The 12640-nt window shown below is 39.6% G+C and overlaps 1 protein-coding gene and 1 pseudogene across 1 annotated transcript in view; one reads left to right on the top strand and one right to left on the bottom strand.

The window, feature by feature from the left end:
• LOC122236289 (ankyrin repeat domain-containing protein 26-like) overlaps positions 1–12640 on the top strand; it is a 71267-nt gene that overhangs the window by 22936 nt on the left and 35691 nt on the right. Inside the window, exons 5-6 of the mRNA XM_042977160.1 lie at positions 9102–9315; positions 11155–11338. Coding sequence (XP_042833094.1) covers positions 9102–9315; positions 11155–11338 — 398 coding nt within the window. The remainder of the gene's footprint in view (positions 1–9101; positions 9316–11154; positions 11339–12640) is intronic.
• LOC102972056 lies at positions 2743–5429 on the bottom strand (annotated as a pseudogene).

The following is a 12640-nucleotide window of genomic DNA, read 5'->3' as shown; positions in this document are numbered from 1 at the left end:
TTCATTGAATCACTTAGTTTTCTAATACTCCCCTCATGGTCTAATATTTTCTTATCACCCTTTTTCTTGGCTTCATCATTTTCCATAATTTCATCCTCTATGTCACTTATTCTCCCCTCTGTTTCCTCCATCCTTGCCATTACTGCATCTAGTTTATTTTGCATCTTATTTCCAATATTTCTTAATTGTTGTGACTATTTCTTAGTTCCTTGATCCCTGCAGCAATAGATTCTCTGCTGTCTTCTATGCTTTTTTGTAAACTCAGCTGTTAATCTTACAACTATTATTCTAAATTCTTGAACCAATATATTTATTGTCTATATCTGTTTTGAGCAGTTCTCTAGCTGTCATTTCTTCCTGGAGTTTCTTTTGATGAGAATTCTTCCATTTCATCAGTGTTCAGTACTTTATGTGTTTTCCTACTTGTCATGTGTCCTGCACCTGAAAGCACTACTATTTTAAAAAGGGGTCATACACTGTCCAGGGCCTGGCCCTTCAACAGGTATTTTTGGAGTGTGTTTCATACTCTCTGTTGTTGTGACTCTGGTTGCTTTATTTCCCTACTCCTATTGGTGGGTTGGCCATTCCACTAGGTGTGCTTAGATTTCTTCATAATGTAACCTTGGAAAAGAATTTAAAGAGGGGGGGGGCGGTGGTGATGGAAGATGTCTTATCCCATACAAAGGGAGAAATGACAGGGGCAAGGGAAAAGAGAAGAAGACAAAAAATTGACCAGGCAGAGAATCAGAGAAACTATACAACTTAATCCAAGGAGGGAAGAGAGAGACACACAAACACACACACACAGAGAGAGAGAGAGAGAGAGAGAGAGAGAGAGAGAGAGAGAGAGAGAAAAGTAAAGAAGAAGGAGATACAGAAGAGGTGCAGAAAATATAGATTAAAAATCTCCATGACCTGGCAAGTTGTCCCCCTGGGCCCCTGGAGATGTTTATGTCACTCTGTAGCCCGGATTCCTATATTTCCACATCTTCTTGCCTCACTGCTGTGTTTGAGGGATGCGGTAATTTCACGTCCCCCTACTTCTCTGTCATGCTGACTCACCCCCTCTTTAATGTAGTGTTAGATTTGATTTGTGGATGGTTTCTTCAGAAATTTTACTCCCATGTTTATGACAGAATTTTCTTTCTTATAGTATCTTTGTCTAGTTTTGGTTTCAGGTAATGCTAGCATTATAGAATGAGGGGAGAAATATTTCTCCCCTCCATTTTTGGGGGAGACTTTGTGTAGAATAGATGACATCTGTTCCTAAAATGTTGGTTGAATTTACCAGAGTAGCCACGTGGCCCTGGAATTGTTTTGTGTGGAAAGATCTTTAACTAAGACTTTAGTTTCTTTTATAGTTATAGAGTTAGTTAGCTAATCTATTCTTTTTTTTCCTTTATTCTATTTTTTATTTCATTTCATTTCATTTCATTTTACTTTATTTTATTTTTAAGCAATCTTTATACCCAACATGGGGCTTGAACTCACAATCCAGAGATCAAGAGTCACATGCTCTACCAACTGAGCCAGCCAGGTACCCCTTATTCTTGATTGAGCTTTGCTAATTTCTGTCTTCCACGGGATTTACCCACTGCATCTGAGTTGTCGAATTAATTATATAAAGTTCATAATATTACTTTGTTATTTTTTTAGTATCTGTGAATCTCTAGTAATGGTACATTACTAATTTCTCATATATTGTTAATATTTCCTTTGTTTCTCTTCATTTCAGGATCAGTCTTGGTAGAAATTTATCCCTTTTTTCACCTCCTGAAAGCATTTAGTTTCATCGGTTATTCTCTATCATTTTTCTGCTTTCTTTCATGTGATTTTGTCTTTGAGTTTTATTAGTTCCTTTTGTCTGCTTGGTTGGCTTTAATTTGTTTTCTTTTTCTAGTTTCTAAAGGTGGAACCAACAGACCTCTCTTCTTCCTCATCCTCTTCTTCTTCTTCCTCTTCTTCCTCTCCTTCTTCCTCCCCTTCTTCCTCCCCTCCTTCTTCGTCCCCCTCCCATTCTTCTTCTTCTTCTTCTTCTTCTTCTTCTTCTTCTTCTTCTTCTTCTTTCTTCTCCTTCTTCTTCCAGATGCTGTAGAAATCTATTGGAGTTATGTTACCAAAATTTTTCTCAATTGTGAAAAATTAAATTCAGTTCTTCAACCTTTAGAAAGAAGGAAGAAGAAAATCTCTTCACTAAAATACAGCATGAAAATCAGGTATCTGCTGGCCACATGGTGGCCATTTCACACAATTTTTAAGACAGGTAACTAAATACCAAGTTATTTCCTTTCAGGCCAGCCACAAAACTTTAAGGAATAGACCCTAGACGTATATGTACATGACAGAGCAGGCTCCTGTTTGAGCCAGGCAGTTTTAGTATCATTGCCAGGGCTTAGCAATCTATGGCCCATGGAATGAATGTGGCTTGGCCTGTTTGTATGGCCCTGAGCCAAGAAAAGTTTTCAGACTTTTTAAAGGCTTGTAAACAAAGCAAAAACAAAGGACTATGTGACAAATGTACATGGTCTACAAAGCCTAAAATATTTACAGTTTGGCCTTTCACAGAAAAAGCTTGCAGACCCTTCATTTATACCAATGTGGTACAGAATTCAGATGGTGCGATTCCACTTCTGAGATAATGTTCCTTTATTCCGACCCAGAATGTAGCAACATCCTACAAAGTTGATCCTCTGATGTCATGTGTTAGAATTCCTTTTCTCTTTTTTCTTCATCTTCACATCATTAAAGTTCATCCTTATCTCTCTTTCCATGAGTGTGGAGATTTTTCAGTTTTTCATATATTAAGGCAGCGATCGCTTTTGCATCTCTGGCATCTATTTGCTCTCCCCAAATGTTTCTCTTTGCTTTTGCGTAGGGATAGCATTTAACAGTTGGATAGGCTCTGATGCCAGCTTTCTGGCATGTTTGAGCGTAAGCCTGACAGTCAACTTTTCTAGCTTTCACTTTTCCTTTCATCATCCTAGCCAAGAGCTCAAACTCGGGAGCAAAATTTTGGCAAGGTCCACACCAAGGAGCATAGAATTCAATCCCCCGGTGATTTTTCCCTTGCATAACTTTTTCATCGAAATTCTGAGGCATTAGATCTGTGGATGCTTGAGGTAGAAATCCTAGACACCAAGTCTCTCTTCTAACCATTGTAACTGTGATACTTAAAAGCTTTATTTGGTTTGGGGGGAAAAATCTTATCTCAGGGTATCCCTGAACATTTTCTTGGGCACAAAAAGAACGATACTGTTGGCAGTCTATACTGCCCACAGTAACTGTCCAGTTAGTGTCCGGGCCATTCTTTTCCATTGTGGCATTAGGCCTTGACATGGATGACACCATGGGGAGTAGAAGTCAACCATCCAGACTTCATCATGTTTTCTTTGTTTAACTAGTTCATTGGAAGTGGTGGGCGTCAGGGAGATCACTGAAGGAGTCCTAAGATCCTCTATGAATTCCAAGATCTGTTGTTCAGCAGAGTGATGTCTTTCATATTCATGAACCTTGGATTGGTTCAATACCACTGTTGTTGGATCCGCCTGAATGCTTTATGTGTTACAGGGTCCCTCGTGAACCGTACAATCTAGTGTACCAAACGTAAGCTGACCACACAGATGCTTTGAGGCTTTTTGTAACTCTGGCAATAAAGCTCGACATGGTGGACAACATGGCACAAACAAATCAACAAGCCACGGTTCCTTGTCATCGGCAGGAAAAATTTGAGGTCCAGGCGTGGCAACATGAGAATTACCACTTTCTTTGGCAAAGGCCAGTATATCATATAGAATCTTCTTTCCGTGATGAATTTCATATTCTTTGCTTCCTTGTCCTTTAAATACTGCTAGACATGGCTGAAATACAGAGAGATTACTACAGATGTCTGGTGCAGAGGCACAGTCAGCCTTGCCAACTTGAATATGTTCACTTTGGAGTAGAGTTTTGAGTTTCTTCAACTCAGGATCACTTGAATTTTCATGTTTTCCAAAACTAAACAATAAGAGCCACCAATGACGAGCCAATCGACCCGTTAGTGTATTTGCCGAAAGCAGTTCAAAATCTGGAAGACGATGCACGATTTCCAAATATATTTCTCTAGCATCCAATGAATTAAGGAACAAAACGCTGCTTTTCTCTCTGTTATTTAATGTGGCGCCAGGAGGAAAATAGGCAGTAATACTTGTCATAATACCAAACTTTTACACAGTTTGTCCTGGGTGGCACAGTCCATCCGTCCTACATTAACAACACTATCCAACATGCCCCTGAGCCTGAGTCGTGTCTATGAAGTTAAACAATCTCCTCCTTTGCAACAAAAAATGATCAGCCGACCAATGCCAGCAGCAAAAGCAGTTTCTATGGAGTGAACAAAATTTCCTGTCCATAATTCCGTCACTGTGCTTCTAACACGCTGCATGGCTAAACTCACCAAACTTTCCTTTGATCTGTCACCGTGATATTTCACTGTGGCCATTCCAGACCTGAAAGGGAAGAGGCTGGGAGATCCGTTGACTCCTTTCATTCGGCAAAGCAGTCTATCATCACCACAGTTAACAGCACCAATTCGAAGTAATCCATCTACTTCTGTAGCACAGTCTCTCCATGTGGGAGCTAATTCATGGCAGTGTGAACATCCTGGGGAGTAAAAGTTCACAAACCACAGTTCTCCAGAATTAACAGCAGCCTCCACTTCTCTTCTATCCAATGTTCTGCTTTCAGGATCATCGTCATAAATACCAAAGTCATAACAACCATAATCCCAGCTTTCATACGGGCCATTTTCTGGATTATCTGTAAGTCCCTTTTCTCCATATTTGTCATACTTTTCCCACAGATCTTCATCTTTGAGTACCTCATATGCTCTATTTATTTTTGAAAAATCACTCCGTACTTTAGGGTTATTCATTTGTTTGTTTGGTTGATTTATTTATTTATTTATTATTTTTTTAATGTTTATTTACTTTTGAGAGAGGCAGAGACGGAATGCAAGTGGGTTGGGGCAGAGAGAGACGGAGACACAGAATCCAAAGCAGGCCCCTGGCTCCAAGGCATCAGCACAGAGCAGGACGCGGGGCTCCAACCCACGACCTGTGAGATCATGACCCGAGTGAGCAGGAGGTGGACGCTCTGATTGAGCCACCCAGGCGCCCCCGGTTATTTGTGGTTTTTTTTTTCTTTTTTTAATCAGGATGTAGCTTCAATGCCAATTTCATGAAAGCTTGTCTTATTTCTCTACTGCTTGCAGTGCTGGATACTCCAAGTAAACTGTAAAAATCCCAATCTGTGCCCACTAAAATGTCCATATACACTATTAGGAACCAGAATGACCCTTTTCAGGTCCCGGACGTAGTCATTTTTGTTGAACCAGACTCCCATTCTTTCTCTTATACAAGTTCTGATGGAAGTGAACATTCAGATATACAGCTGGTTCCAGCTGAGAGAATATGCAGGTTTGAGAACTTGTGTTTACGTTACTCCAAGAGCGAATCAAGCATCATGAAATTTTCTCCCAAAGTGTCAATCTGTGTAGGGTCAGTAATCTGCACTTCCTCAGATCACAAAAGATATCAAAATACTTTGAGAAATCTAACCTTCTTAACATTCTGTTTCTCCTTTCTTCCTTTAATCCTAAATGTCGAAGTCTTCTCCTTGCCTGCAAATGGTCTCTGGCTCATTTCTAACTCCTTGTCATGCAACCAGAACATACCTTTGTAAAGTATAGCGGTGGAGAGTAACAAGTATTCAGACTAAAATAAACAACCCCAGGAAAACAGAGAACATCTTGTCCAATACCACCATGGGACAAGTGGTTCTCCTAGGGGTCCTTCGCGGCGTGGGCGTGGGCGTGGTGGACTTGATCTGCGCCAAGCCTCAGGGCCAGGTGGAAACTGCCGGTAAACGCAATAGGAAGGGTTCCTGGCTGCCATCAGCCCCGAATAGGATGTGGGGAGAGGGGAAGGACGGGGACATCCCATGAAAGAGACTATTAAGTGCTGCTGGTTGTGCGAAGTCTCTGGCAGGACTAGGGTAAAAAGAGCCTGAGTAACTGAGGCTTAAGTGAGAGAAACTGTGGCAAGAAGCTGGGAAACGAGGCCGGCTGGAAGAAGGGTGATGATGTAGGTAATCAGAAAAAGATGGGAGCTAGAACACAAAACCCATGGCAGGGGTGGAGAGGAAGGGAGGGGAGACAGGTGCACAGACATTGGGCTCTCCCTTCCAGAAGGGCCCATGCCTCTGCCACTGTCGCCGCCTGGGCTCCAGCAGAAGCGGGGAGGGTGGCGGGGGCGGGCGTTGGCGCTGGCGGGGTGGTGGGGGTGGGGAGTGGTGGGGGGGTGGCGGGGCCTGGTGGAGTGGGGGGCGGGGGGGTCCGTCCCCTGCCCACCTCAGGGTAGGGTGGTCGCCTCCTGCAGCTACTCCCCCACCTTCAATTCCGGGCAGGTGGCGCACCCCGCCCCCACCAGGCTGAAAGCCAGCTCTGTGGGCAGGTGAACAAAGTTCTAGCTCTCCAGCTGCCACAGGGGCAGGGTGGGGAGGGGCGCCTGGGAAGCAGCGGAGGAGCCACAAAGGCAGCAAGGAGCATCGCACTTCCCTCTTCTTTTTTAATGTATACATTCAGTGCCATCAGTCTTCATGTGAGTGCTACTAAAGCAGGACTCTACAAATTCTACTGTGGTTTCATTCTCATTCAGTTCAGAATCCTTTCTAATTTTGTTCTCTTTTCATTACTTCTTTGACCCAGGGGATATTTCGATGTGTTGTGTAGTTCGCAAATAGTTGAGTATTTTCCAGAGATATTTTTGTTCTTGATTTCTGATTTGATTGCTTTGTGGTCAGGGGACACACTTTTATGACTTCAGGCCTCTTCTTCCTTTTATTAAGATTTATTTTATGACCCAGAGTATAGTCTCTTTTGGAAAGTGTTCCATGGATCCTTGGGAAGAATTGTGGTGGTCAAGTCTACTGTGTCCTTGCTGATGTTGTGCCTATTGAAATATCAGACTATAATTGTGAATTGGCCTATTTCGCTTTTCAGTTCTATCAATTTTTGCTCCAGGTACTTTGAAGCTATTAACAGAGCCATGAACATTTAAGATTGCTATTCATTGACCCTTTTATGATTATACAATGACCTGTTGTTTATTGCTGGTAATAATTTTTTGTTTTGAAACTGTTTTGTCTGGTATTCATATAGCCACTCTAGCTCAGCCTTCTTTGGTCAAGTGTTAGTGTGCTATATCATATTTCTGCCTTTTGAACAAATTTCCGTCTTGACATTTTAAGTGCATTTTGTATAGGTAGCATATAGCTGAGTCTTCCTTTTTTATCCATTCTGACACTCTGCGTCTTAGTTGAGGCTTTTAGACCGTTTTCATTTGCTGTGGTTATTGATATAGTTGATTTGAATCTGTCATCATGCTGTTTGATTTGCATTTGTTTGATTTGAATCTGTCATCATGCTGTTTGAATGCATTTGCATTTGTCCTATCTGCTCCTTGTTCCTGTTCTCTTCTTTTTCCGCTTTCTTTTAATCGAGTCATTCTTATGATTCAGTTTTATCCATTTCTTATTTATTTATTTATTTATTTATTCACTTATTCACTTATTTATTTAGGTTTCCTAGCTAGAACTTTTCAGTTTTGCTATTGTGGTGGTTGGTTTAGGTTTTATAGTCTGTGGGTTAAACAACACAGTCTAGCTTCCATTAATGTTATACCACATCGTATATAGTTTAGGAAAATTACAAGAGTTGACTTCCATTTCTTCTTTCCTAGACAGATCCTTCCTGGGTTGGTGGGATTATCGTTTTCATGAGGTTTAGGAATATTTGGGCCATTTTTTTCCCTGTCCCTTTCCCCTGCCTCTTTGGGCAATTGTGTATTTCCCCCTTGAAGTTTTCTTCCAGGTTTCCAATGTTAAACTTCAGTCTTTTGTTTTGTGATGTCTAACATGTGTTTATTCCTGTCCATCGTATTGTTCATGTCTAACATAATTCACATCTCTGTAAGTGCTATTTGGTTTTTAAAACAGTAGCTTCTATGCCTCTAGTTATCTTTTCATGCTTTGTTTGGAGATATAGTTAGGTTACTTACAAACAGATGGATCCTTTAGTGTTGCTATTACGAATTATTGGATGAATCCAAAGAGGTGATCAGCCTAAAGCAAATTATGAGTTTTTCTATCCTAGCTAATGTGAATAGATACTGTCTCTAGTGCTGTGGGAGCACCAGGCAGTGTTTCCTCTATCTTTTCAGATTTTTTTCCCTTGATGACTTCCTTCCATGTATGCATTGGTTGTTACTCTGCTGAGTAGCCAAAGGGGACCCTCTGCAGATGTCCAGGGTTCTTTCTGTGTTCTGCTTTCTCCTCTCCTGGATGCTGACCTGTCATCTCTATGTGCCTTGAATTCACGAGACTCTCAGTTTCGTCACCTCGACTCAAGGAGTCTGGTGGAGTCTATTTAAATCATTTATGTCTCCTGGGTCGTAGCCTGAAAACTCTCTCAAGGCAGTGAGCTTGGGCATGTGTTAGGCTAACGTGTTTTGTTTTCAGGGATCATTGTCCTTCATTGTCTGAAGTTCTGTGTCTTGAAAATCATGTTAAGATTCTAATTTGTCTGTTTTGGTTTTGCCTGCTTCAGGTAGGAAGATCAATCAGTACGTGTTACTCCATGTCGGCCAGAAGCAGGTTACAGTGGAACTTCGGCACATGCTCTAGACTGTCGAGAGTGCTTGTCTTCCTCCTTTGCTTAATTGCCTCCTGCTCATCCTTCATTCCTCAGTATAGTTACCTCTTCTTCAGGGAAATCTATCTTTCTTGGGCCCAATCTGGATCAAGTTATGATCACAAAACTCTGTTTTCTAATAGGAACTATCTGAATTTAGACTTATCATTTGAGTTGTCTTTCTCCTTCACTAAACTTTAAGCTAATCGAGAACCAGAGGTCTTCTCTAGTGTATCTGTAGAGCTGACTATAATGTCTTCCATTGAAGGTATATATTTATTCAACGTGTGGATGAGTGAATTGAAGATGCACCGTCCTGTATATGCAAGAAGTACTCATATATTTTATTTCTGTTTCTGTTTCTCCTCTGATGCAGATTCTGCTGGCTTCTTAAATATCCAAAATATACTTGTTTCCTATGAAAGATTAAAGAAACGTAACAAAAATCACTGTAAACTACTTACCGGAAAAATTAAAAAAATGGAAAAAACGGTTAGTGCACTACAAAACGAGCTACGAGAAGCCAAAGACGTGATATCACGGTTAGAGCATCAAAAAGTGGAATGGGAACATGAAGTATGCAGTTTGAGGTATAGCATCTCGGTTTTAAAGAAATATTTGAACTCTTTACTTTTGTACGACAGATGTGTAGGGGCAGTTTTGTAACTGCAAACTTAACCTTATAGGATTTTCCAGGAAAGAAACCTTCTTTAGTGTTGTGAAGTGTGAGATTCTTGGAAATAACACAGCACGTTCTTAACAGTGAATACTTCTAATAATTTAATGTCTATTCCAAATCACAATTTTAATGGCCATGGAAAAGTCCACCATAGTCCAAGAAACATCATTATTTAACCGATTGAATTCTGCTTGTTTTTCATCTTTCTGTATTTTAATTAGTGCTGTCAAGAATGTCTTTTATATAAATCTGTTTCTGCATTTCTGGTTACTTGGAATAAATTCTTCAATGTAATATAATTTGGTTAAAGTATAAAAATTTTAAAAAAGGTCTTTGATCCATATTTTTAAATTGTTCTCAGGAAACCTTATATTAATTTCTGTACCTACCAACAGAGTATAAAATGGTCATTTTTCTCAAGACAGTAAAATTCCCGAAAATTGATTCCATTAGATTCTTAACATGCAGGGGTTAAAAGGTAAAGTGGAGGTGCCTGGGTGGCTCAGTTGGTTAAGCATCTGGCTTCGGCTCAGGTGATGATCTCGTGAGTTTGAGCCCAGCTTTGGGTGGGCTCAAGCCCTGCTTGGGGTGAGCACGAGCCCCACTTCGGGGGAGCCCCTCTTCTCTCTCTCTCTCTCTCTGTCTCTCCTTCGCTCTCTGCCCCTCGTGGGATTCTGTCTCTCTTTCTCTCTCTCTGCCCTCGTTCACTTGTGTCATCTCTCCCTCAAGAAAAAATTTAAACAAAGGAAAATGGGGGTGCCTGGGTGGCTCAGTCATTCAAGCGTCTGACTTTGGCTGAGGTCATGATCTCAGGGTTCGTGAGTTCGAGCCCCGCATTGAGCTCTCTGCTGTCAGTGCAGAGCCCACTTTGGATTTTCTGTCTCCCTCTCTCTCTCTCTCTCTCTGCCCCTCCTGTGTTTGCATGGGCTCTCCCTTTCTCTCTCAAAAATGAATAAACATTTTTAAAAAAAGTAATACGGAAAGTGATTACTGATAAGTTTTTCCAACATCTCTGTCATAAGTAGATAAAATTAATTCAAAAGTGTATGCTGAAAGCTCATATTACTCTCTATTGTTTACTTAATTGATATGTATCCTGTGTTGTTCTAGAAGGGATTTTTAAGTGATTCATAAAGTAGGTAATCATCAACAAGGTAAGTTGCAAGTGTTGGGAAGAAGAAACAAAATGTATAGGGCAACAGATATTAGACTTGCTAGCCTAGACTTGGATGACAGTAATCTGCATGGGTATGTTGTGTAAACAACATCTGCAGATGCTCTCTTACACTGCACATCGTTTTTGGAGGTACCTGTAATGTTTCGTCAAGTGGAAATTGTATTTCCAGTGAATTGATAAACTTGTTTATAAACAGCAACTTCTCTTTTTAATGAGTAACTGAATTATCTGTCCTGTGGAGGAATAATTATACCTGTGGGAAAAGGGGTAATTTTCAACTCTCACTTTCTTGAATAATTTCAAACTTCTTTCCTACAACATCTACCAGAGTTATTACTGACTAAAAGTAACTAAGTTGCATAATGCTTTGTCCTTGCTTCTTTCCAATGGTATATATGTTTTGGAAGAGATTGAAGTGACAAATTAAATCATGAGCCCTAGAAAGGAAAAAAAAAAACTTGAGAACATAGAAATTTCATTTGGACAGTAAGCCAACATATGTGGAACCAGATCATAAGAGGAAATTTTTATTTCTATCAAAACAAATTTTAAAATAAGCACATTTAATTGCAGATTTACTTTAAAACAAGAGGAAGAAAAAAGAAGAAATGCTGATATGTTGTATGAAAAAATTAGGGAGAAGTTAAGAAGAATAGAAGACCAATATAAGGAAGAAGTTGAAGCAAAACAAGAATTTGAACTCACTCTTAGAACACTAAACATGGAATTGAAGGCCGCAAAAGATAATTTGAATCAGGTAAATTAGTTTTTGATAAAAAATTGTATATTTCCATCAATATTATATAGTGTATTATACGTATATTTTATGGTATCCCTTTGATTCAATATATATTATTTAGGTTTAAAATAAATTAAAACATGGGATCATGTTCCTTGGAACATTTGTTTAAAGCTTTCCTCTTCAGCTTTTGACTTTTTTTTTAACGGTATGAGACCAAAATCGTGATGAAATGTATCTCCAGGTTGTAGAAAAGCGCAGTGACAGTGGCAACTCTCTCCAGTGGCCAGAGTATTACAAGATGGAAGGCTAAACAATCACTTTTACAAGCAAAAGGTGCTAGAAATGGCTCATAAGAAAACGAATTCTGAAATATCTTCTTTAGTCATTTTGAAGTACATGTGTGTATGTATTTGTATACATTCTATTTTTTAATTATTATTACTTTTTCTCCATGTATGTATATATAAATTTTAAAAACCCAACACTGTACATCATGGAAACTACAGAGGGTTTTAAGAGCACATATATTTTTGGGGAGGGGCATGGGGGACGGTGGCATTTTTGTTTCATCGGATAAAATAATATTCTTGATTAAATGCATTTGTCTGCAACAACTAGTGACATTCATAATGTCCTCACCCAAAGGAGAGGCTTTTATTACTTTCTGTAGGAATCGATGAGCTTTCCCTAATCTCAAAACTATTGCTACTAGCAACATGTGTTTTGGTTTTGAACAGTTACTTCACTGCCTTGATATATTAATAGATCAGTTGAACACTTCCGCTAATGGACAGGAGGATGAATATAGCCAGTTCCCAGATCATATTTTCGGTATCAAGTCTCCTACTTTTGAGAAAAGTAACAGTTTGCTTCAAGTAGCATCCTCTTTCATTACAAGGAACTTTTGAAAACAATGGTATGCTACAGTATACACTTGATGACAATTTATTGATAGGTATTTTATTCCTAATAAAATAGTGGAGTGTCTCTCCCCTCTTTTATATTTATTACTATTTTCAACATGAAGAGGAAATACAAGGTATTGCAGCAGTAAATAATTTCATGATTTTCTAAGAGATGTATAAATTTCACCTTATTTCCTGTCAGCAGTTTGAAATCCAAGACTTCTTTCATATTTGTGTATTTACACTAGAGAAGTAGCAGTGGTTGGTGCAAGAGCACTAGTTGTGGAGTGAGAAGACCTGGGGAGAGTCCTGCAGCTCACCGTTTTAATCTCTCCATTCTAGAATTGTGATAACCAAATGAGTTCTTTGATATATGGAGAAGTGTTTATATTATAATACATTGCCTAGATTT

Source organism: Panthera tigris (assembly GCF_018350195.1).
Source record: "Panthera tigris isolate Pti1 chromosome F2 unlocalized genomic scaffold, P.tigris_Pti1_mat1.1 chrF2_random_Un_scaffold_112, whole genome shotgun sequence".
NCBI classification, from domain to species: Eukaryota; Metazoa; Chordata; class Mammalia; order Carnivora; family Felidae; genus Panthera; species Panthera tigris.
This window is presented reverse-complemented; position numbering and strand designations above follow the sequence as displayed.